Source organism: Lemur catta, chromosome 5, assembly GCF_020740605.2.
Source record: "Lemur catta isolate mLemCat1 chromosome 5, mLemCat1.pri, whole genome shotgun sequence".
In the NCBI taxonomy this organism is placed as follows: Eukaryota; Metazoa; Chordata; class Mammalia; order Primates; family Lemuridae; genus Lemur; species Lemur catta.
In genome coordinates this window covers 101,645,319-101,671,511 of record NC_059132.1, presented here as the reverse complement: position 1 = coordinate 101,671,511, position 26,193 = coordinate 101,645,319, and the positions used below count along the sequence as shown (strand labels likewise).

The 26,193-nt window shown below is 45.3% G+C and overlaps 1 protein-coding gene across 12 annotated transcripts in view; it reads right to left on the bottom strand.

The window, feature by feature from the left end:
• IRF2 (interferon regulatory factor 2) overlaps nt 1-26,193 on the bottom strand; it is a 126,484-nt gene that overhangs the window by 5,339 nt on the left and 94,952 nt on the right. For all 12 annotated transcript variants that reach the window (XM_045552425.1, XM_045552422.1, XM_045552427.1 and 9 more), the window contains 5 exons: nt 22,932-23,031; nt 22,003-22,179; nt 21,653-21,699; nt 12,781-12,898; nt 4,147-4,314 (listed from right to left, as the gene is read on the bottom strand). In XM_045552425.1, coding sequence (XP_045408381.1) covers nt 4,147-4,314; nt 12,781-12,898; nt 21,653-21,699; nt 22,003-22,179; nt 22,932-23,031 — 610 coding nt within the window. The remainder of the gene's footprint in view (nt 1-4,146; nt 4,315-12,780; nt 12,899-21,652; nt 21,700-22,002; nt 22,180-22,931; nt 23,032-26,193) is intronic.

Below are 26,193 nucleotides of genomic sequence, written 5' to 3'. Positions count from 1 at the left end.
ATGTTCTGAGCTTATGTTTTCAGCCGACACAAATGCCAGTTGAGAGCCTCATTTCCAAATTAAGACGCACAGCTTCTGAAGTAGGTAGGAAGACTCTCCATATCAGCAAACCGAGGTTTCTAAGTTTTTTTGTTTAAAAAAATAGCCTTGAGTGCCATCAGCCCAGGAGCAGGTGACACCCGAACCTCCCACCTGAAGACCCAAACGCTCCTCTCTGGAATGACAGCAGTTCCCATGGCGACCCCTGCGCAGGTGGTTCATGGTGCTCTGTGGAGCATACTCGTGCCCGATGTCCTCTGTTCTCTTGGTTTTACTACATCATTGCCACTTCCAGTGACTTCTTACATGACACATGAGTTCACTGCCGCTGCTGCTTCCAGATCAATGTCACTGCCGAGCTATCAACATTTTCCCTTTTGATTAGTTTAGCTTTTTAAAAATTTTTACTTCGAATACAATGGAATAAAAAAGTCTGGAGTTGCTTCGCTAGCATGGTCTGCATAGACTGAAAGTGTCTGCACGGTAGTAACAGGTACGTGAGTAATTCATTTGGCCTTTCTGGCCTCAGTTTTCCTGAAGGCATCTGGGGTGAGAGGGAAGGGACCGTTTGGATTAGGTGATCTCACAGGTTCTTCCGGAACTGCAGTTCTGGGATGATGCTAGTCGTAGGTTCACACTCCGCTTCAGGCCGGTTTTTAATGCCTCCCTGAGAACACATCCTGTTGAACCATCTCAGGAACATTACGGTGAGGGAGACGACGTATTTCATGTGAAGGCTTTTTTGCACCATGACATCCTGGTACGTTTTCTGGAAGGCTCTTGTGCAACAAGTTTTATTGATATGACTGACAAGGATTTCTTCCTTATCCATAGTACCCTCGATGACTTCCACTAGAAGGCTCAGCTAAATCATTCATAGTAGAGGCCTCTTAATCTCAAAGCCCTTGTATCTTTGCTTCACCCAATAAAATGCAAGGCCGATGTGGTTTCCATAAAAACCCAGAGCATGTGCTGACGATGCCTGCTGGTCAGTAGGCGATCTCCACTCTCTCGGTGATGACCACTTAATCCTTCGCACTGAGCCTTCTTCTCAAGTCTCTTCTCCACCCGCTCTCCCCCATCCTCCCCCAAAATACCACTGTGGCTTTCTTTTACTAAATCATCAACCACCTAATAAAATCCCAGTGCCACACATCAGAGGCCACTTCTGGGTAGACCTTTCAAATCCTCTAGAGCTTCCCAAGCTTGGGCTTGGGAACATCCCTCCCTCCCCAGGGTGAAAGCTTTACAAATCAAACTAGAATTTTATGTTGTCTGAAAACATCCAATGCAAGTACTTCCATGCAAAGAAACTATCTTGTCTCTTTCTGACCATAATATTAAGGCCAGAGAGAAGAAAGACTCGCAAAATCGAATGTGGTTTCATACTACTACTGGGATTATATTTCAATGATCAGTAGGGGAGAAAAATAGCCAACAGCAGCCTCCAAATACCAGCTTCCTAAGCAGGTGAATGAAAGCAGTTAGAGGAGGCTGAAATTCAGCTGCATAGCTAGAGCAAAAGAATCTGCGTAGAAAACAGGCAAACAGCCTACACGATTGGGGAACATAAAGTTAGAGGGGTGAATACAGCCAGAAGGCTGACTTTCCCAGTAGAATGTTACAGAATTCCTGAATGGAAGACTGGAATTAGCCACAGCCAGTCATAGATAAATTCCTTACAGGTCTGTAAGCTCTAGAAAAGCAGCAGTGATGGAACATTTCGGCTCCCTCCAAAGAGGCTGGCTCCAAAAAGTTCTGCAGAATTCAGGCAATGGAAACAATGGAAAGAACCAAGGGCCAGGCTGGAAAGCTGGGGCTCTGACACAAAACCTCCCGCTGCCTGCATGCTGGCACTGAAATCCTTCTTTTCAAATCTATGCAAATGTCCTGAAGAGGGTAATGAAATTTTCATTTCTCTCTGCATGGATCAGCTGTTCTCAGGATTCTTCTGCTAAAGCAAATGCCACTGCTGGCAGAATAGCACGAAGAGGTCTTTCCGGAATGCCCAAGAAGCCTTCAGAAAAGTCTTACTCAACAGATAAACACAACAGTCTATTCTAAAGCTCCCACCCCCTAAAAAAAGAAAAAAGAAAAAGAAAACTACGTGGAGTGTAATAATGCCTGCAGCAGCATAATATACAGGTCATGAATTTTTAGACACAGCTATGTAAATATAAGCTAAGTGGCTGAGTGTTTCAGGCTGCAGTTATCTCTACTATAAAATTAAGGCATGAATACTGCACTCTGCCTCCCTTGGTGGGTCCTGGAGAAAATCAACGGAGATCAGGGAGGTGGATGTGTGCCGAGTGGCAGAGTCTTTTACAGGTGGCCGGGGCGGCAGCCGCCGCACGTAGGTTTCGGCTGTGCTGCCAGTTGTTTGTTCCTGGACACTCTGCTTTACCCACATCTGCCTTCGAGTCTTCATTTTCAAAGAGGGGACAGGGATGGTGCCCAGGCCGACAGATAAACAAGTCAACTGTACCAAGCACTCGGCACCGTTCCCAGGGCACAATAAACACGCAAACGAGTAGTAGTTACTGTTACTGGGAACCAGCAAAGACCAAAAAGTGACTGGCACCTATCACTGAGTTCAAAGTCTGTTTGATGACTAAGTAACTGAAGACAAGCGTATCCTGTTTGACAGACTATAAGCTTCCTGCAGCCAAGGTTTGTTCTCACATGCCTTTCATGTTCCTAGCAAAAAGCAAGTTAGGATCTACCCGAAGTGAAATAAGCCAGTCACAAAAGGACAAGTACTGGACGATTCTGCTCATATGAGGTACCTAGAACAGCCAAATTCACAGAGACAGAAAGTAGACAGGAGGTTGCCAGGGGCTGTGTGGAGGAGAAAAATGGAAAGGTAGCATTTAATGGGTATAGAGTTTCAGTTTTGCAAGATGGAGAAAGCTCCGGAGATCGAGACGCTGGCGATGGCTGCACAGCCTGAATGCACTTAATGCCACTGAATCGTACACTTAAAAATGGCTAAAATGGTATATTTTATGTTATATGCATTTTGCCACAATTTTTAAAAATTAGGGGGGAGAAAAGGAAGTTGGCATTCGGGGAATAAATATGAGGTTACATTTGGTGGCTGATACAAACAACCAGTCATTTGAGTCAACTCTCACTCTAATGCTGGTTCTGTGCCAGTCACCGGGGTGGGACCCTGGCTGGGGGACACCGCGTTTGGCAGCGTACAAAGAACGCGGGGAAGAATCCCTGAAGCACTTGCGCTAACTGTAGTTTCCTAAGATAGCATCTCTGCTTCTTATTTTTAATATCTGCAAGCAATAACACTGACTCAGAATTTATACTTCCTAATTACGACTGAGTTCCAAAGAAAATTAAATGGAGCTGATCAGGAAGAAAGCGTAAGATGAGGTAATGTTGATGAAGAAAGGAGCCATGGTTTTCCTCTGTAAGGACAGAAGAACCGATGGAATCTGTTTCTCGCCCTGTGACTCTGTCTGAGCCAATTCCTGTGACCATGTAGCCAGTTCCCTGGGAATTAGAGATGGGCCAGTCCCCTGGCCCACAGAGATGCCGTACCAAACAGTCAGAGAAGGAGGAAATGCGCAGAGGGGACCAGTGAACTTAGCAGGATGGATGATCTAGCAATGAGCCTGGCGTCTGGAGGTTGAGTTTAAGTCCTGGCCCAGACACTTACTGACTGTATGACCTTGAGCAAGTTTCTTCCCTTCCAAAAATGAAGGACCTGGAAGAGATGATTGCTAAGGTCTTATCCAGCCTGGTCATACTGAGATTCCATTCAAACACCCTGCCAAATTTCTGATGACTTGTGTAAATAAACTAGATGCTGATGAACCACTTCCCCAAAGAAATCTTAGAATTTGTTAGCCACGCATGCAAATGTTAGGGGCGACTGAGTAAAGAGATGCTTGTGACCACATCTTCTAACTGAAACAAAAGTGTCCAAGAAGATGCTGGTCAAGAAAATTAAAATAAGAATAATTCCATCAGGAATAATCCCTAGGACAGAGGAGAGGTTGTCTGTTGTGGGGTGAAATGGGTGACCCTGGGCCAAAGGACTGCCCTCCCTGTTCCCTGCCCAGTCCCCCAGCTTCCCCCCACCCCACTTACCTGCGTAGGAAGACACGGGGGAAATCTGCAGAGGGTAGAGCTCACTCATGCTGACAGGCTGCTCATCACTCTCGGTGGTCACCTCTACAACTTGGCAAATGTCCGGTGGATTAGTGACAATCTCTTGATCCTCAATGTTGCTGTCCAGATGGGATGACGGTCCTACAACTTCAAAGAAAAGAGACGTATCATGCACCAAAGTTGCCTGACTTCACAATTCTAGCACACACGCTAAAGAAAGAAAGCGTTCCCCAACACAGTCGGACCACCAGGAGTCAGACTCACGGTCACCACCTGTCCCCTGCCATGGGGCTGAAGAACAAGCCTTAGGTCTGAGCTAATGTCTCGGGAGAAGCAGCCTGCCAGCAATCCGGCTCCTCAGGCCCGTCTCCAGCACGCCTGCCAATGGCACGTACAGATGGCTGTGTCCTATCCAGCTCAGCGGAGTTCCAGACTCAACCACAGCCAAGGCTTCGGGACCAGAGGCTGCATCCAGCCCCAGCCCCAGGGCCAGACATGACAGTGCTTTGCACCTGACTGACATCTGTTCTCTGCTCTTGCTCTGAAGGCAGGCACTGGGCTTGTTTTCTGACCATTTTCTTCCATGGTCCAAAGAAACACTATCAAACCTTAATAAGGAGGAAAGACCATGGACCTCTCCCCATTGTGTGCCTTCTAGCCGTGGGGTGCCCTGCTCACACTCCCAGCCCTCCTCCTGCTATGTGAGCACACGACCAGCTAGCCCACGTATCAGAATGCTCAGTGGTTCTGATCAGCTCCCCAATTCTAGCAAACATTGGTAGCATCAACTCCCCAGAACACTGATGAGATAAATTCTGACCATTCTGGCTCTGAAAACTGCCTCAACTTTTTAAATTTAACTTTTCATTTTGAGACAATTATAAATGCACATGCAGTTATAAGAAACAGTACACAGAGATCCTGTGTGCCCTTTACTCATTTTCTTCCAATGATAACATCATGCAAAACTAGAATATCATGTCACAACACGGACACTGATATTAGTAACTATCCACCCATCTTGTTCAGACTTCCTCAGTTTCACTTCTACTTCTTGGTGTGAGTGTGCATGCTTGCACTTAGTTCCATGCAATTTTATCACACGTGTACTTTCGTGTCCCTACCTCCACAGTCAAAATGCTGAACAGTTCCATCACCATAAATCTCCCTCGTGCTACTCTTTTGTAGCCATAAACACCTTCCTTCAGTTCCTCCCCTCAACCTCCTTGTCCCTAAACCCTGGCAACCACTAATCTGGTTCCCATTTCTATAATGTTTGTCATTTCAAAGATGTTACATAAATGGACTCATACAGAAACCTTTTGGGATTGGCTTTTTTCTCTTAGTATAATTCTCTGGAGAGTCGCCCAAGTTGTTGTGTGTATCAATAATTGGTTCTTTTTTCTTAATTGCTGAGTAGTATTCCACGGTATAAATGTACCACGGTCTGTGTAACTAGTCACTCATTGAAGGAGGTCTGGGCCAATGCTAGTCTTTGGCTATTATGTTAGTAAATAAGACTGCTATGGATGTTTGTGTTCAGATTTAGTGCAAACCTAAGTTTCTATTTCTCTGGGATAAATTCCCAAGAGTGCAACTGCTGAGTTATATGGTAATTTCATGTTTAGTTTTACAAGAAAGTGTCAAACTGTCTCTCAGAGTCACTGTGCCATTTTACATTCTCACCAGCAATGTCTGAGTGATCGAATTTCTCCACATCTTCACCCCCATTTGGTATTGTCACTGTTTTTTTATTTTAGGCATTCTGATAGGTAAGTAATGATATTTCACTGTGGTTTTAATTTAAATGTCCGTAATGCCCTGCCCTAATTTTAAACAGAACTGACCTTAAACAGCTGTTGGCAGCTGATTCGATGACATGTCCCTGAAAATTGGCTCCAATAAATAAAGGGGAAGAGAATAGCATGGTAGTAACAATGTTTTCCCAAGGTCTTCAAAGCACTTCACCACCATAATCTATGTTTTACTCGCACCTGCGTAAGTTATTTTAACATTTCAACCCATGAGAATGACAGAAAAGCATCAGTATCCTGTTGTAGATGAAGAAACTCAGGCACAGAGAGGGAGAGGGACTTGTCCAAACTCACACCGCTTGGATTATGTACAGTGCTCCATATCCCCGTCATTTTCTCACTACCTGCAACATGCTCAGGTTAGGAGGAAGGGGGCCCACTCCAGTCTCCTTGAGGAGGCAGCCTCACGGACTCACTGGTTCCTTGTTTCAATCAAAGTATTTTCTTTGCTGAAGTATCTTTGTTTATAAAGAAGTTCCTGTTTTAATTGCTTTTTGTGGAGTGGTGAGAAAATTATCCGATTTCTACACAGGGAAGGTTTCAGAGGATGGGGGAATTCGTGAGTTATTTAATAAAGAAAGGAAGGGCACAAAAGAGGCCAGGAAGGAGATGTAGGGACCTGATAAAAGAATTCAAAAGCCACAGCACAGAGAATGGGAGGGAAATTGGATGCCGTTTAGGTTTTCCTGGCAGGGATAAAATTAAAGAAAAGGAAGGCAGGCTATATATGGCAGGCAGACTCCCAAATCCTTATTTCGTCCTCGGGACTATCCTATTTGAGTGTGAGGGCATCAATTACACAGTTCACTACACTCAGACTGACACTGACCCACAATAACCTCTCTCAAGTTTCTTCTGTCTCTGCCCCCAAGTAAAATAAAATGGCAGGAAAACACGATAATGTCCTGTCCTATCCCAAGTCCTAAGGAGCAGTCGGCGGGTGGAAATCGAAACCAAATGGGGGTGTGTGTGTTTGAGGAGGGAGCGGCACGCACGATACCTTGCATACCAAGGCAATAAAGGTCTTATATAAAGTTGTTTTCAATCAAAGTCACTTTCACTTCCAATACTTTCAAAACTCATATCTTTCTTGCACCGTTCTTCCCAGCAGAGAGGCAGCAAGCTTGGACCATAAACAATGGCAGCGGCTCAAGTTTCCTCCTCCTTACATCCCTTTGCTCTGACCAGGAATTCCTTCCCTCCCTGCTTTTCCCGGACGCCCAGCTCAGCTACTCCACTAACAAAGATGGACAGAGCACCTGCTTTGCACCAGACGCCGTTACCAAGCGGTAGAAGCAGAGGAAGACCAGTGCGGTCTGTAAGAAGCTAGTCTACACGGCTACAGCCTGCACCGGGCAATCCAGACAGTCAGCTGGAGGCAGTGAATAAGTGAAAAGGAAAAACAAAAAATGAAGGGGCCACGTGACGAAAGCCGAGGAAGTGGAGTATTTTTTCCAGTTGGAGGAAGCAAAGGCTTCAATGAGGGAGTGACATTGGGTGGCGAGGATGGCAAGCAGTATTCAGGGTGCCCCCGTTTTCTAGAACCCCTTCCCAACCACCCCAGCACAGACCGACCGCTCTCCTCTGAGCACCTCTCACCCACTGTCCCCACTGCTCTGCCACAACCACAATGTGACACGACCTCGTGACGCTTCTTGACTTTCTGCCTCGTGTGGCTGGTTAACTCCACAGATCCTTACTGAACTTTTTATCTGTTATACCTTCTCAACCAAAGCATGGCTCCTGAGCACCGAGAACCTGCACGAGAACCGTTCAGGTCCAGGCATGACACATGCTCAGCGCATGGCCGCTGAATACATGGATGCAGGAAGGGCCCAGGCTCCTGCAGGAGTTTATGGCAGCTTGCAGATACAGAGCATGACAATCAATGCGTTCTAGAAAATGTCATCCCTCTGGCAAGTGGACTCTTTTAAAGCTAGGTGATGTGCTAAAGATACAGCAGGTTGTGGGTGTCAGGGGCTGGGGACTGGGGAGGAAGCTTTTCGGGGTGACGAAAATGTTTTCTTGAATACAGTAGTGGTTAAGCAACTGAGAGCATCTGTCAAAATTTATAGAATGGTACGCCTAAAAAGGATTTATTTTACCATATTTTACTTAATATACATAACTTAAAAAGAATAAATAAGTACCTTTACTCAAATTTTAAGTGTAATCCTGAATGCTGGTGACCAGGACAGAAAAAATCAGCTTTTGTTTTCTGGGCTACAATCTGGATACTCAGTTAATATAATTACATTATCTCTAAGGCCAAAGTTCCCGCAGAGGAGTGTGTTGCACCACACCTCAGTAAGGGATGGCCATTTCTCTCTATCTAAACATCATTCAGGGCACTTTAGAAACTTTCCAACTCACCAGTGAAGGCCCATGAGAGACGCAGGGAAATCCCAAAATCTGAAATGCTCTCTGGATGTGCTTAGACACTGTCACTAATTAGCCTCAATCTCTCTCTCTTCCTGTGAACTAATTTCCCCGAACCACCAAGTAGCAGCAACACTGACTCTTGACAACTGCAGAGACACATGAATAACAAATTCACCTGCTGCAGCACACAGGGTCAGGAGTGGGACTCCTTTGGGTGCTGAAGGCTGTTCTGACTGCTGACCACTAATGACAAAAGTAACTTCCTGAGCACTGACCTACGCCTCCCCCAGCCCCCTGACAGACCTCACAGCCCTGTGGGGAAGGCACAGTCGTGATCCCCGTTTCGGACATGATGAAATAACAGCATCAGCGAGAACTAAATACCAAACTCAAGGTCAGACAGCCAGTAAGTGGCAGAATCAGCATTCAAGATCAGCCTTACCTGACCCCAAATTTCAACTCTTTGTAATACGGTCTCCCTAATATTAACAGAAGAGTTAATGAAACCCAAACTGAGCTCCTCTTGACTTTCTAAGCCCCTCTTAGGTGAAAAACTTTTCAGTCTCACCTTAGTGAGTCTTTGGGCTCATAACCAATAGTGACATTTCTCTTCAACAATTCTCTGGTGGGTGCCAAGGAAATTCTCAAATGGTTAGAAGAACGAGAAATCCACTAAGCTCCTCCTGCTTATTAAAGTCAGCACATCTGAAAAGAGTCACCCACAGGAATGTAATCTTATCTGAACCTCACTGCTGAGAATTATAACAATATTATTCATGGCCGGTTACTGATGAGCCAGTCTGATTCCTTAAAAGGTCATTCTTACTTTATTAACAATTGTTGACTTAATGTGGGGCTCCACCTGAGGAAGCAGCTCGCTCCCACGGCTGGGGAAAGTGCTGCAAAGCAGAGACGATTGGAAAAGGAACGGCCCTTGGAGGTGGCTTGGTCCCACCATTTTACAGTTGAGAAAAGCTAAAACTCAGCGGTCAGACAAATCACCAGGGTCACTCAGGAAGCTGCAGAGCCCAGAGTGAGCTGTCTTAGCAGGGCATGTAAAATCAGACCATCAGCATGGGGTCATAAAAGGAAATTTCCCCTGACTCTCTCTGAAAGTTTGAGTAAAACTGTTAACACCAGCCCTGATGACACAGCACAGCTGGAGGCCACGTTTCTCACTCAAATATATCTTAATGCGATGTTGGTAATATCATAACCATGATGTATCATTTACCACCTTCCAGGCACAGAGGGATTTGTCTGTACATCTCGTTTGATTCTCACAACTGTAAGGTGGGCAGGATCAGTAGTAGCATTTCCACTTTATATACAATTTTATATATTTCCATTTTATAAATTATAATATTTGTGTTATTTCCAATTTCTCTGCCAATTGAATCTCAGAGAGATTAGGGAGTTTGCCCCAAAGCACATGGTAAATAAGAAACTTTAGAATTAGGTCTAGAACCCAAGTCTTTTAACTTCTAATCTTGTGTTCCTTCTTTGTAAAACACAGCCATGGTTGGGCCCAGGTGCTCGAAGTCAATGGTGGGAGAGACAGGCACCTCCACAGACAGGACTTCTGTCCCTGCACGGGCCAGACTGCCCCCAACGCAGGCTGTCCCCTGCTCGCCAGGGCAACAGAGGGACAGCAGGAAGCAAGAGCATAGCTGGGGCAGTAGATACTCTCCCCCCCCCAGGAGAAAACAGCACCACATGGCACTACCCAAAGGCGAGCAAAGGATGTGTCCCAGAGAAAACTCAGTAGAGAGTCAACCAACGTCTCAAGCGCCAACGACCCAGGAGCAGGAATGAGCAAGTGTCAGTGTGGCAGCTCACACTCACCACTGGAACTGCCACACGACCGTTCCCTCCCGCGCTGTGTGCACAGAGCCTTAGCGGCTGCTCCACACCAACAAAACCCGCCACCAACCTCGCTTTCTCTACCGACAGCCACAGGGAGGTGACATGGCTCAGAATCCCTCAAATTCCAACGCAGGTATAAAAGCAGTGAGCAGAGCCCAGGTCATGCCAGGCAGGCCCTGGGGACATGAGGGGGCTGGGGTCTTTGTCTTGGGGGTAGTGGTGACACTGGCATTTTTTTAAAAATCACTCTTGTGTGAAGGATGAATGGGGAGGGCAGAATGGAAGCAGAGCCCAGGTGAGAGCAGAGGGAGGACTAGACACGGTGTCGGGAGCAGAAGGGGACGGACTTAAAAAATACGGTGAGGAGACAGGAGGGTCTGAGAGTTAATTATCAGCGGGGTGGGGGCGGCAAGGGAAGAGGGAGAAGAAAAATACACAGCCCCACAAAAGATGACAGCTTTCTTGCGAAACTAAACATTTCCCAGGGTTGAATAACCAACAGCCAGACTCCACTGCCCAGGTCTCCTGTCTGGCACCTGTGACAGAGGAGCCGGCCCACAGTCTCACCTTGGTGACAAGGTCCAGGCTGCACAAGAAAAATAAAGTACGTTATGGGTGCTGTATCTGGGTATACTGTGACGTCCCGGTTCCCACCTCACATGGAGGTTCATGTTCCTGATTTTTCTAGGGGTCCTGATAAAACCGGGTGCCTTGAGTCTGCTTCCTACTCCTAGGGGTGAATGGCTCAGGCCTCAGCCTTCCCAGCAGCAGGCACGGGCCACAGCTGATGAGCATGGAAGACCTCTTAAGAAGGGTTCCCCCCAGCTAAGCACCCACCCCGGAGCCACTTCTTATCTTATAGGTGAAATCTCATGTCTTAATCACTAGGAAAAATGGCAACAAGAACAGGGAACAAAGGAGATGGGAAACGGCAAAGACAGAGTCCCACAGCCCTGTGTCACCTTTGCCATTCTGGTGCCAACTTTGAGTTAAAGCCACAAAGTCCTCATGGGGACCCGCAGTCTGTCTCCGTGTTGTGAATCTGCTGTCCTGAGCCTTCAGAACCCCCTGTTGCTACCTGAGTTTCTAGGCTTGGCTTAAAAAGCTACTTAAGCTTCACTTTAGATAAAAATCAGCCAAACTTGGAAGTAATTATCAAAAAAAGAATATCCAATGAGAGTGTGCACTTTGGGCAGCCAAAATTAAGACAAAATCCCACATACGCGAATTCCTGATGGCTGTCTCGTCACCACGGGTTGCCTTATTTACTGCAGAGTGATGAATAGTCCCCCTTGTTTCACAGCGATCTTTGCTTTATGGCAGGGCGGGGTTGCCTTTTATCGAGAAACACAATGGCCATAAAGTACTGCCTAGGCTCGTGGGACAGAACGTCCGCACCTGCAAACGCTTTCCACTAGCCTGGAGATGGTTTCAATACGGCTCGGCAAAACCACTGCGAACCTGGGCAAGGGGCCAGCAGCGTATTGTCAGGACAATTCAACATGTTGCTGGCTTCTTCCGTCTCCTAAAAACAGAAGTCACCACACACAACAAAAATTCAATGCTAACGAAAAGTAAAAACAAAATAAGGAGTTTTTTTCCCCCTTCCTCCCCTTAAAGGGAAAGCAGGGATAGGTCTTTGGGGCACTAAGCCTGTGCGCTTGACCATACAGAAGAGACGGGACATTAGAAGTCACCTCTTCAGCATGGCGACACGGCACTCCTCTTGGGCAGGCACAGCTAGCTCAGTCTGGAAGGACATTCAGCTGTTAGGAGAAGGGGAAATGCCGCACCTCCGAGACCCCCCCAATCTGAATCTGGTTCCTTGGTTATTCTCTGTCATCCCTCCTCTCCTTTCCTTGGCAGCACTGACCACAAATGGTAATGCTGGAGTTATCTGGGCTTCTTTGTTTGCTGTGTGTGTCCTTCCAAGAAAACAGGAATTGGGCCTCCCAATCTATTTCCTGCTTATAGCACTGAGTCTAGTATTTGGAAGGTGCTCAAAAATACCTGTTGAATCAGAGTGTGTCCTTGGGCAATATGTCTCTGTGCCTCAGTTTCCCTGTCTGTAAAACGAGCACCCCCTCTGTGGCAAGCCTGCCAGGGAGAAGCCGCTGAGAGGATGTGAGGGGACAACCTTCCTCTCCTTGGCTCCCAAGTTTAATAAAAAACACTTTTGTCCATGTGACCAAACAGTGAAAGACTGGAAACGCTAACCATTAGCCACTGGGAAACAAACATCCTTTATTAAAATAATTTGTTCCATAAAATTTGGATTCAGTCAAAAGGCCGCACTCAAGGATCCAGAAGGCCACATGTGGTCCCAAGGCCGCAGGTCCCCCACCCCCTGCTGACCCACTAAGTTCCTTTTTCTGATCCGCAAAGCCCTTTATTTTTCAGCCCTGAAATCTAGGGCCTGGGACTTGCATTTTGAGATGGTTCCAAGACCTCCTCCCACTGACTCAAGTTATTTGAAGATCCCTGTTTTACAAATTTTAGACCCCAGAGGGCTGCTCGTGTGTATAAAAAATGAGATGTCAAAACAGTTTACCTATGATGTTCACCGTACTGTCCACTTCATTTTTTATAGCTGAAGTCAGGACCGCATACTCGGGAGAAAGATCACTTACTCCATTACTAAGCCCCAGAGATGACTCAACTGGTTCTTGCTAGGAAGAAGAAAAGAAAAAAGAATTGAGAACACTTCCTTTTCCCTCCCTTTACTTAGCTGAAATTCTACCCTCTGTCTACTTTCTTTGCTGCTAGGGTCATTCATGTTCAGCGGCCGAATACACTGCCTACTTCTTTAAATTGGCCTGGTGTTAGAGCAGCGAATTCTGCACAGAGTGTGGGCTGGGTATTCGGTTTCTGCCACCCTCCTTCCAGGAAATGGCACCCGTGGGTCTGCCTGGCCTGTAGCAAACGCCTCCACCTGCAGACAATGGCTGGGGCCGCGCTGCCTGGGTTCCGAGGCTGCTTCCCCGGGGAGTGCTGGGAAGAATCCACACCTGGCTTGCTCGCTAAGGGAGGGCTCTTGCCACCTTTTTCACCTGTTGCTTCTTAGGAAAAGCCCTGCCTCAGTGACTGGCCCAAGAACAGGAACCCAGAGGAGGCTGTAGGTGAATCCTCCTCAGGTGCAGTTCTCCGTGGACTCTGGGTTCTCCAGCGTCCTGTGCTGGGTGGCTGCCCGATCACACGGGCCACGCTCACGCGGAAGCTTCCCCTCCCTGGCCTGAGTCGAGTCCAGGACCCCCACACCCACGGCTTCACGCAGACGCCCTCCGGGTGCCCACATTCCCACCCAGCCCAAGAGGCTGCAGGTTCATACTAACGAAATAATGAGGACAAATCCCTTTTTCGTATGGAAGCTCTAAATTCCTGCTTTATTCAAGTGCACTGGAGTCCCCCACTCCAAGAGGACCAGCCAACTCTGGGGAAGCCAGTCCCGAGGGACACAGTGACTGTCAGCATTCTGGTGAGGGAGCTTTTCCTCCAGGTGAGCTGGCACCTGCTTCTGTGACAGCCATCACAGCAGACAAAAGCCACACAGGACGAGTCCTAAGGAATCCACGATGGAGAGGAGGGTGGAGGGCAGGAGGCACACAGCGCCGGAGCACAGGCCCCTGTGGGGTGGATGTGATGGTGCTCTGAAGAGTCAGGATGGGGGGCCCCTCTAAGGCACGGTGGGGGTTCTTACCAATTCATTCAGGCACTACCTGGAATCAATGATGAGCCCCCCCACCCCAAAATCCTGCAGAAGTCACGTAGGGAAGGAGGGAAATAACCTCCCTTCCTGATCCCACTTGGCAAACTTCCACCGTAAAAACCACGACCTCAAATGCATCACCTCACTGGACAGCTCGGTTTTCTAAGAAACAACACACTGCATGGTTCACCAGACGTAGCAAAGGTCAAACGTAAGGCAGGGCCAGAGCGGCCCTACTGGGTGGAGCTTGTACTCCTTGCTCCCCCTACATCTTGCATTTTTCTCTGTTTTACAAGTTCCAAATAAAAAAGCCTGCCCTTTCTGGGAAAAAAACTCACTTGCCTGTGACCTGAGTCACCAGTTTTTCCCTCCGTTTACAGCCAAGCTTCTGGACCAGCGTCTGCTCTTCCTACCTTCGCCCGCTCCCCTGCCCCCTGTCCGCACCGTGGCCTGCCTTCCTCCACGCGGGGAGCAGTTCCCGGCAGGGCGGCAAGACCCCCGGCTTTGGGACCACACAGGCCAGGGGGTGAAGCCTGGCACCCCCACTTCTCACTAGTTGCAGGACCTTATTTAGCCTCTTCAAGCCTCTCTTAGGACACTGGGGACAGTTATAAACGGACGACAATAATAGGACTCATGTCATGGGGATAATGGGAAGATTAAATGAGATAAATACGTACATGGCACTTCTTATTAAGTAAGTGCTCACTGTTGTCAAAGGTCACCAATAAAACTCTGCTCTCCCAAATCCAATGACCTGTTCTCAAGTCCCTTCCCCTCGATGCCATGCTCTGACACCCTTCTCGACAACCTGAATTGTCAGATACTGTTTCATCCTCCACCTCTCCGATGGCAACTCCCTTTCCCAGTGGCTTCTTCAGTCCCCTTTTTGGTCACCCCCTCCCCAGAGACGCCCCACAGTTCATTATTCTACTGCCATTTCCTCCACTCCCTTAAAAGGAACGAAGCACAGGTATCTGAAGGAATTATGGAAAGATCTGCTCATCTGTATGGGTTTCTTCCGCTGTCTCATGGTATTTTTTACCCATTCTGCTTCTAGGTTTCTTATAAAAGTATCGAGGCAGTCAGACTTACACATACTTAAAAACTGAAATTAATTCTGATTTCTTAATTGAAGACCTCTTTGTGTTTCATATGATTTACAGTTTAATTAGTGGCAAGTAACACTTTTATCACTTTACACTTGAGAAAACTATGACTCAGAGACTAATTTTCCAAGATTGCGCTGCTTTTAGCCCGAGGAGACACAGGAACTGAACTCAGTCTTTGGTCATGCAACATGGTTCAAGTCCAGGGGCTTTCTGTCTTAATAATCCCTGCACTAAGGGCAGCTGAGACAGGCTGTTCTGAACACTGGTTACTCCTCTCACCCCTGCTCCAAAAACACCTGTTACTGCAAAGTCTTCAGTGCAAACCCTGTCACTGGTCCTCCCACTCTGGAAGGACAGTACCGCCGAAGGTACAAACGTAGCCAGCGCCTGCCCCAAACGTCTCCATCCAGGGTGCAGAGCAGTAGGCCCGGAGAGAAGGCTCTTCACTAAACTCAGCCGCAATTTTTGAAATGATTAGGAGTAGAGATATCTAAACCTGAACTATATTAAAAATCCAAGGATCCAAAATTAAGAAAAGGGGTGCACAGTTCTCTACGTAGCAAGTGCACAGGGATCCTGCAGGCCATGAACGGCCTTTGCCCGTGGCCTCTCCCGGTCCCCTCTGCCCCGCTGCTGCCTGGCCCAACTGCCAGCCGCCTGGCTGCACCATAACCTGGCCTGGTTAATCCTGAACCAGCCTCTTTCTCTTTCCCTTCTCACTTCAGGTAGCGACTCTCCCGTAAGGGAAGTAGCCTGGAGCTTTCTTGGCTCTAATCCTCTTGCCTCACTCCAAAGATAACCCAAGAAAAGACTGTGCTTGGGTCCAGAGTCCTCCATGGTAAGTGAACTCTGCCAGATATTTACACTCAAGCACCTTTTCTATAATTATAGAACCCAACATTTCGTTTACAGTTTAAGGGATTTTAAGCAAAAGCAAAAGCAATCTGGCATGAAAACCAGTACAAGGGCAAGGGTGGTCTTCTTTAGACCTGCAAGATAACACAGCTTTTGGTGGTCTCAAAGCTGTGCTTGCGGGGTAGGGTTGGGGTGGGCAGAGTTAGGGGACAGCAGAGGGACTCTGCCACCAGTGCTCCTCATCCCGCTGCTCCAGCCCAAGCTGTCTCATCCCTGCACCAAAGCCCCTGGCCTACAGCTCTCCTCCCCTGAGGCCCAATATCATGGGCCCCCAACCCACCTCCAACCCCCCAAATGCCCTCATTCCTCAATGTGAAGCCAGTCTCTTTGAAGCCAAATCTAAGGGCATCAAATTTAAGGGCATCTCCAGGACTGTCTGCTAACAAAACGGCCAGGCTGACGGCTGGGCTTCATAAAGTAGACCAGGGAATCAGAACTGAGAGGACACACGCACCTCACCATGAAGGCCACAGTGCCACTGAGAACAGAGGCTCCGGTGAGACAGGCTAGAGCCTCCTGCCCAGCGCTAGAAACACCTTCCTCCCGCTCCTTCCCGGGACTAGGCCATCCTCGTTCTCCTCCTCCCTCTCTCATTGCGACTTCCCTTTGTCCCCTTGGCTCCCTCTTTTCTCCGTCTGCTCCTCGGGTCTGTGTGTGTCTCTGTCTCATACAGCTTCTCTCTTGGAGAAGGCGCCAGTCTTCGAAGGCTCCAATACCATTCTTGAGTAAATGACCACCCATTTGCCCTGGGAGCACTTCCCTGAGCTCTACATCTGGCAGATCCAACTGTCTACCCAACATCTGCTTTACAGGGCTCTCTGGCATTTCAGACTCAACATGCTCAAAGTGAAACTCACTCTCCTGCATAAGATGAGCTCCATTCCCAACGTGCCCTCTCTGAAGGGGCATCCTCTTTAATCCACTATCTCCACGCTCTGTCTCCTCCTCCATTCTCTGGAGAAATGTCTCCTCTCTCCACTCCAGCGTCCACCATCAACCATCTTCTACTGCAGCCTCTCCTCCCCGCCATCCCTTCTACCATCTCGAGAAAGATCTCCCTTAGACATCAACTCCACCCTGCTCCAAGTCTGCTCCCAGGAGTTCAAGGGTGCCCCATTTCATAAAACCATCCACAGAGGTTACATAGCCCACCAGTTTCCAAACTGTGCTCCGAGCTCCCTCATGAGCCACCACAGGAACCAGAAGAGGCGGGATGAGCCCGATAGCCTGCTTCATCCAGGGCAGCTCTCATTCTAACTGCTTTCCAAGTGGGCTGCCAGCATGTGTTTTCATCTGATTAAAGTTTAAAAACTGAAGACCTCTTCCAACCAATGAAGGGATCACTCCAGTAACAGCCCCACCAGGGAGTGCACCAGCTTCTGCCACCACTAGAGCAACAGCTCTGTCAGAAAGCTCTGCTGAACCAACATCTGCTTTTCTATAACTTCCACCCATAGGTCTGCGTTCAGACTAATACAGACCAGGCCTACTCTTTATTGAGTGACTTTAGAGGCTCTTCTCAATTATATTTTCCACCATAACAATAAGGCTTTGATCTGGAAACACTTTACAGTTTCAAAGCATGTATATTTCATCTGCAACACCCCCCTGAAGCAGGAAGTATCATTTCTATCCACCCTACCTACATGTCCTTCTGTCTCATTGTTCCCCTCACGCAAACTCCTGCTCTAAATAAGCCAGTTTCCTGACTCGTCCAGGAAAGACCAACAACAGCCCTAATCCCCGGCCTCCCATTCACGATGCTCCTGTGCTGGGGAACGACCACCGTTTTACCCTGTCCACCCTGCCCCAAGGCCTGGCTCAGGCCCAAGAGCTTCCAAAAGGCTAAGAGGCACCAGGTGAGGTTAAAGGGCTTGGGCTCCAGAGTTGGACAGACTTGGATTCAAATCCCAGCTCTGGAAAACAGTGCAGCCCTGGGGAAATGAACCAACCTCTCTGTGCCTCCATTTTCTCAGTATGTAAAAGCAAGATGTCCTGCCCATTGCACGGAAAACTCATTGAGATGATAATTATGCTTGGAACTTGGTATGGGCTCAGAATGTCAGCTACCGTCCCTCTGTTTACATACTTCCATCCTCGTTGTCCTTGGCCTTTTCAAGTCCCAGGGAGCAACCAGCTCCACAATAGCTTTTGAAACACATATATGCACTGATGATGTATACTCTAGTATTGCTCAGTACTGGTTTTCTTGTTCTTCTTTCCTTAGATAGCCAGTTACCTCCACACAGGCGGTGCTTAGTTCATATAAAACATGGCTCACTGAGTACATAGGATATACTCACAAAAAGAGTATCAAAGGATGCTGAGGCAGAGTTTCTGCACCTACCACATGGCCAAGGGGCCTTGGGTCTTCCAGTCTCAGGGAAACCATTTGCTGGGGGAATCACACAGCATAGAGAGAAATCACCCAAGAAAACTTCAGACACTTGGCCGGCATGTTCTAAGCATTGTTGGCTAATTAAAACTCCACCTCAACTTGAATATCGGGAAAAGCTTGCTTCAACAGCAAGTTTTCATGCCTAGCTACTACACACAAGACAAATGTCAGTAGAAGAAACCTACCAAGTCTATCCAGTTACATATTTGCATAGGACATATTAACCCAGAGTTTAGGGGGTTAGATACACTATAAAAAGTAATATATTAACAGCTCGGTAAGGATAAAGTCCTTTAACTGTACAATTCCAGATGCCCCAGGGAGTTAACTTTTGAAACACTTTCTAGATACATTAAATCAACACAATGGCTTGAGCAGCCATGAGCCACAGAACTTAGGGGGCTCACTCATCTCTGTTCTCCCATGTTCTACTTGCAGGTATAATGCAAGAAGATTTCAATTCAAAAGTTAGGCTGTGCTCGTGTCTGATGGATCTCACCTGCCTCCGCTGAAGGGAGTTTCAGGTATTAACCACATCCTCATTGCAGAAGGATTTCATAATACACACTTCGCTAACATGGAACCTGACCCACGTAGTTGCCCCTCACTTACTTCCCTGGGCAAACACGGCATAACCCAACCAGGGCTGTGCCTTCCACAACTTGCTCACACTGGCAGCCACATGAAGACACTGCCAATGCTGATGTGACTGCAGATATCCTTTACTTAGCAGAACACCACATGTCATCCATTCTAAGATGCACTTTTCCTCACTTCCACATCCCTGAAGTAGGATGGGCCTCTATAATCAGTGATGTGTCAGGGTTTCTTTGGAAGCAGGTTTTCTTTCTTAGAGATATATAAAATAATGGTGCATCTTATAATCATTGGCATCTGATAGTCAATGGAATAGGGGAAATAAATTTGAGCAAATTATGTTGAAAAGTGAACATCTGTTACTCCATTCTTATATCTCCATTAACTGTGATTATGAAATGAAATCTTCATCCTAATGTACAACCCCTCACTCCCACCCCACATATTATATTTATTTATGCACCTATTTAGTCCGCAAATGCTTTTACATCTATCCAGTTATCAAATATCTATTAATTATCTGTTCTGTGCCAGCCACTGAACTAGATACTGTGAAAACAGCAGTAAATATGATACAGTCACACTTCACATCACAGCTAATTCTTCAAAATCACGTTATTTGTGGGGAAGCCATACTTTTCTGTCTAAACAACACTAATCAAAATGTAGGCTTTAACTGGGTGTGGTGGCTCATACCTGTAATTCCAGCACTTTGGGAGGATCGCTTGAGGCTAGGAGTTGGAAACCAGCCTGGGCAACATAGCAAGACCCCATCTCTACTAACAATTAAAAAATTAGCTGGCATGGTAGTGTGTCTGTAGTCCCAGCTACTTGGGAGGCTGAGGTGGGAGGATCGCTTGAGCCCAGGAGTTCAAGGCTACAGTGAGATATAATTGTGCCTCTGCACTCTGGCCTGGGCAGCAGAGCGAGACCCTGTCTCTCTTTAAAAAAAAAAAAGCCTTAAAAAAATCCAAACCATGAGAAACTTGGTATGGCTAACAAGTAGGTTTTTCCTATTGCAAGAAAAAAATAAATTTTTTTAAAAATAATGTAGGGGAAACCTATAGATTAAAAAAAATACTTAAAAGACATATCCAAAAATTACATGTAGATCTTATAAGGATCTTAATTCAAGTAAACAAACTACACAAAAGTTATAACATTTATGAGATAACCAGAAATCTGAACACTACCTGGATATTTGATGATATTAGGGAATTACTATTAATTTTTTCAGGTACAATAACGATACTGTGGTATTTTTAAAAAGCACTTATCTTTTAAATATATATACGAACTATTATGGAAGAAATTATATGATGTTTGGAATTTGCCTCACAAGAAATTGTTTTTGTAAGCTAAAATAGTTGAATGTCTGAAATTTCACATTAGAAGTTGGGAAGTGGATAAAGGTATTAAAATTGGGGTGATGGTCTATGGGGTAAATTTCACTCATTTGTCTCCTTTCTATGTGTATCAATTTTTTCCACCAAAAAGTTAAAACAAAATTAGTCCTTTACTGTGCAATATTTAAAATAAGTCAGAAACTAAAAATATTGGAAGTGAAACTGTATCACTGATAAAATACTCTGCCTAAAATACTTATTTTCCATTGTAGAGGTAAATATCTCTGAAGCTTTAACAATTTATCTAAGTTTTCCTTCAAAATCTAACGACCTTCTCAAGTCTAACTTTCTATCTCAAGTAAATTATTTTGCATCTTCCCTGACTATTTCAACCTGGCTTGTTTTTAAATATTGTGCTGCAAAAAACAGTATGGTTCTTTTTTCTGTAATTGTTCCTCTAAATTATAAATCAGAATACTCAGCATCTTCAGGTTCAGTCCTAAATAACCAGGTGACCCTGGACGTGTGTCACTCAGCTCTCTCGAGCCTCGGTTTCCTCATCTGCACACAGACGCCGGCGAGCTAATCTCTCTGGTGGTAACCACGGGCCTGTGACTGCAGTGCCTGCTCTTTGCTTAGCACGTGAAGCCCGTCCCCAGTTTTGCATGGGGTATCTGGCTCTCCTCTCACCATCTAACAGGGGCACCTAATCAATGCACAAAGATCATCAAACTGCAGGGAGTTCAGACAACACAACCTACTGAGAAGCGCACACGCACATACACATCCCTATGGAAAACCCTCGGGAGGTTTGAGAGATGGTTCCAGGGTGGAACCGGAAAAAACTATTGAGAGCCGCACTAACAGAGTGCCTGAGTTGACCACTGTATCCCTAACATAATGGCCCATGATGGGATAGATATAAAATATAGTTAATACATTTTTATAGAAGTATATAATATCTAATATATATTAAAATATATTTAATAGCCTGCAAATATACTTAATAGTATAAGGCATAGGCTGGTTGCTGGAGCTTAGCTGGAACTAAGTGACCGGTTGGCAACAGTCATGGTGACCAGATGGAGGCTTCAGATGGCCAAGCTCAGCATGAATTTATGACTTCATTCATAAATTTCTCAGCGAAATTGCATTAAGCAGGGGGTAGGTGTACCTGTGTCTGCAAGTGGCTACATGCTGAAGAAGAGACAGGTGAGGTACATAGGATACGACAACAAAAGAAGAAATATTAAACACTCTGCAGAGGTCATATGACTTCTTACAAAACAGAATATGAATCATTAATATGGTCACAATTTTGACTTTCTCTTCAAACAACCCAAGATTACCTTGATGTGCTTAACTTTGTCTTCTTTTTCTGTCTTTGGTTTCTTTCCTGTGGCAACAAAAATGTAGTTTGGATTAATTCATGAAGGACCTACAAGAGAAACATTTCCCCTAAATTAAATCCTTTCTGAAACTCTAAGTGAACCTGTTGTTTTAATCTGCATGTGACCAAAATTCCAAACGGATCATTTACTGCCTTTGGGGACTCAAAACTACGTAAGGGCAAAATTATCACCTATAGTATGAACAGGTGTTCTACCCTTGAAGTGACTATAGATATAGAAATAAAGAAATCACAAAGGCACTATGTATATATTAAGTGACCAATTTCTTAGTCTTTAAATATTTTTACCTTTTTTAGAAGGTCGCTCAGATAAGGGCAACATCCGGTATACTCTGAAGGCATTGTTTCCTTTCTTTATGCTTTTATCCTTAACTTCTTCAATATCAGGCAAGGAGTTCATGGCACATCGAAAATTCGCTTTCCATGTTTTTGGATCAGGTTTATCTACTCCTGGTTGATGCTTTCCTAACAAAATAGCCAGAGGTTAACAAAAAGGGGGAAAAATTAGATACAGAAAAAAAATTCCTGGAAACACAGCATTGCTGGCCAGGTAGTACAGAGAAACCTTTTCATTCCAAGGTCCACCTAAAGTAACCAACCGTCCTGGTTTGCCTGGAACTGGGAAGGTTCTTGGGATGTAGGAATTTTATTTTTAAAACCTGAACACTTCAAGGCAAACTGAGATAAGCTTGTCACCCTAGTTCGACCAAACAGCTTGAGAGAAAAATATCATGGTAGAAGAATGGAACATTCTGTAAGTAATCCAGAAGACTAGAAGGCCAACAAACAGAAGGAACTTGAGTGCCTTTTTTTCCTCTGACTCTCAAACATTAAATAAAAAGTCCAGTCCTGAAAATAGCTCCCTACTTAAATTTTGTAGTAAGTAAATATACTCCTGACTACCATTTTTGGGGAGATTTAGTCAACTCAAGTTTATAGCTCTAGAACAAAATGAGTTTATATTCCCCTGGGGAACTTATCAGAATACCATTATTTATGAGAAATTTAAGGACTAAGATTGTATGGGATGGGTGGAACATCACTTCTCAGTGGTACAGTTTGTACTCCATGTGTCCTGGATGTGCCTAGGGATAAGTCACAGGTTTTTCAGAGCTACCTGCATGAGGCCATAAGCCAGGATATTTTGTATGTGTAATAAAAATAAACAAATGTTAGCACCTGCCTCTATAAATGATACAGGGAGTGAGTTTTAATACCTGTATGAATTGCCCAGTTTCTAAAGAGTGGTGCGTCTTTTTCCACATCCCACCCATGTCTAGCCGCATGCATCCAGGGGATCTGAAAAATCTTCTTTTCCTGGGGAAAAAAGAAGACAAGTAAACAAGAACTGCAGTCATGGGTTTTGACCCACCATTGCAGAGGGTTCTTAAGGCCTAGCTAGTAAGATTCCCCACTAAGCATCACTGAGTTTGTTGACTGTCTACAGGAAAATCTACCATAAATCAAACCCACTTCCTCACTGGGCCCCAAATCTTGATGGTCTACCCCAAATGAGATTCAGAGTCTCTCCAAGTCTGGCAGAGCAGGAATGTATTCCAAGGTCAATGGTGATGATTTGGGATATACCAATGTGTTCCATGACCCATGTCTCTATTATAGGACTACAGATAACTGAAATTCTAATGCTTATTCTTATAATTTAATCCCATTGTTTGGTAAATAGTAACTCTGGGAAATCTTAAGCAACTTTCCAAAATAATACCCCTTTATGCTGCTAAAGGGAAGTCAGGTGTATCAGAGGCCATTGTCACAGGAACCGAACACCTCTATCTGCTTGGGCATCCAACAGGAAAAGAAGGTTGCTGTCTAATGTTCTAATCCCTGTGGCTCCACCGCCCTGCATTAGATAGCAAGAAGTGCAAAAAAAGATGTGTAGATTATGGGATGACACTCATTTTTTGCAGAAAAGCCCCTCAATATAATCCTTATATCAGACTCTGTCTCTTTCTTACAGACCAAGAGGGAACTCAAAATTGCTTAAATCGACGCTGGCAAACATACAATTAGAAACTAATGCTTTAGAAATAAAGTCACACTCATAGTTAAACTACTATTTGAAACCAGTTCACCCAGCTCTTGTGACAGTTCCAGCGCTTATTAAGGGCCCTGTGCACTGTACATTTGACTATGCATATCCACCTGGGGCTCAGTTTTGTTTCTTGCAACAACCTAGTGAGCTAAATATAAGTTATGATTTCCATTTTACAGTTGAGGAAACTGAGGAACAGAATTAAACTATTGAGCCAGGGAACGTATGGTAGTAAGTGTCTAAGTTCAAAACCGAGATCATGTGATCCTGTATTCAATTACATAATCACCCCACATACTGTCTCCCAGCTTTTAGGTTTAGAAGATTCCCTGGCCTATGACAGACCTGTTGATTTGGATTCCATGGAGATTAAAACCCAAGAAACTATATTTTTAAAAAATCTCTCAAGGTAGTTCTGACAATTGCTAGGTTTGGGTACCCCAGCACTATATGCTGGGAAAGGAAAAATGTCAATAGCGAGTTGCCACCACTTTGGTCTCACATAGCGAAATACAGAAAAGGGTGCCAGCTGTCCCAAAAGTAACTCGGTACCTCTCCACAGAACCAATTACAAAGCCGGAACTAAGAATATTTCAGAACATTGGAGAGTTTCCCAAAAACTATAAAAGGGGAAATTCTATTAATACCATATATTTAAAAGTCAGTTAATAAAGAACTGAAAGTGAAGAAACTTTTTCATAAACTCCTCATTGTTCGTTCTGTGTCATCCACAGAGATAGCAGGTGTCAGCTTAGCCAGTTTCAAAGGACAGTGATCAGAAAGGTCTGAGTGAAATTTTATTTTTTAATGTAGATGAAAAACAGAGAGCAAAATCACTTTGTGTAATTTTTTTGACGTTCATATGAAAACAAAGAAAAACAAAAACTGATTTCAGTAAAAGAAGCTTTCCTGAAGTGCACACTCAGAATCTAAAGCTTTATGTTTAAAGATACAGACCCTTAAGAATTTGCTGTTGTACTTTTTTCTAGGTCAGAGGAGTTCTGGGGTGACACGATCTGAAATCTCTCCGTCAAGACACAGAGTTGATACAGATAAAGTTGATCTTTTTAAGCATTTGCTCTTGTTCACGCACACAAACCCAGTCTCACAGAAACTATGCAAAATCACGAAACCACAAAAGCAATGACCAAATTTAGCAATATGTAGTATGATCCTCTTGAATAAGCAAAGGACCTGAACAGATCTTTCTCCAAAAAAAAAGATATACCAATAAAAATGGCGGTGAGGATGGGGAGAAACTGGAATTCTCACCCATTGCTGGTGGGAACAGAAAACAGTGCAGCTACTATGGGAAATAGTTTGGCCGTTCCTCAAAAAGTTAAATGCAGAACTAACCAATGACCCAGTCATTTCACTCCTGGATGTACACCCAAAGAATTGAAAACAAATATTCAAACAAAAACTTATACGCAGATGTTCAGAGCAGCACTACTCACAAAAGCCAGAAGACGGAAACAACCCAAATGTCCTATAGCTGATGAACAGATGAACACAATGTGGTGTACGAACACCATGGAATACCACCCAGCCACAAAAAGAAATGGAAGACTGACACTTGCTACCACATGGATGAACCTTGAAAACATTATGCTACAGGAAACAAGCCAGACCCAAAAGGACAAATATCGGATGATTCCATTGACATGGAATATCCAGAAAAGGCAACCCACAGAGACAGAGGGCAGATTAGCAGCTGCCATGAGCTAGGGGAGAATGGGCAGCGAGTGCTCAGTGGGTACAGTGTCTCCTTTGGGAGGGATGAAAAGGTTCTGGAACTAGACAGTGGTGATGGCTGCACAACATTGCGATGCACTTCGTATCACTGAATTGTGCACTTTTTTAAATGGTCAAACAGTAAGTTTTTAAAACTAGATGTAACTTTTAACTAGTTTTTCACATGGCAGGGGAAAAAAGAAATGACTAATAAGTGTACCACAGATATCTTTTTAAAAAGACCATCCTGAAAGGTAAAAGAAGGTGAGATTCATTTTAAAACTGAAAGAGATTCTGACCAGTGAACATCATTCTGGTCATAGATCCCTGCGTGCTATGGGACAGAGAGTGCTGCCATGTGTCTGTGTAGGTCCCGTGACATCAGAACGTGCCAGGTGGTTCAGAATCCCTGAGTGACCAGTCCTGCACACTCAGTGGCCGTACACGCTGTGTATGGAAGGACTCCATGTACCAGGATCCACTCATGTCCCCATGCATAGAATTCCACCCTTCTGAAGGCAGAAGGAAGGAGCGCTGCTTGAGTTCAGAAAAGCACTTAAGATTATCTTGAGCAATGCAGAACAAACACGCCTTGGCCTTCCGTGGAAACTAGTTCTCTTATCTCCTTCTGTCTCTGCAGGAAGTTGCTTTAAAATACCACACACACCCAGCATTTATAAGATTTTTCCAATTAT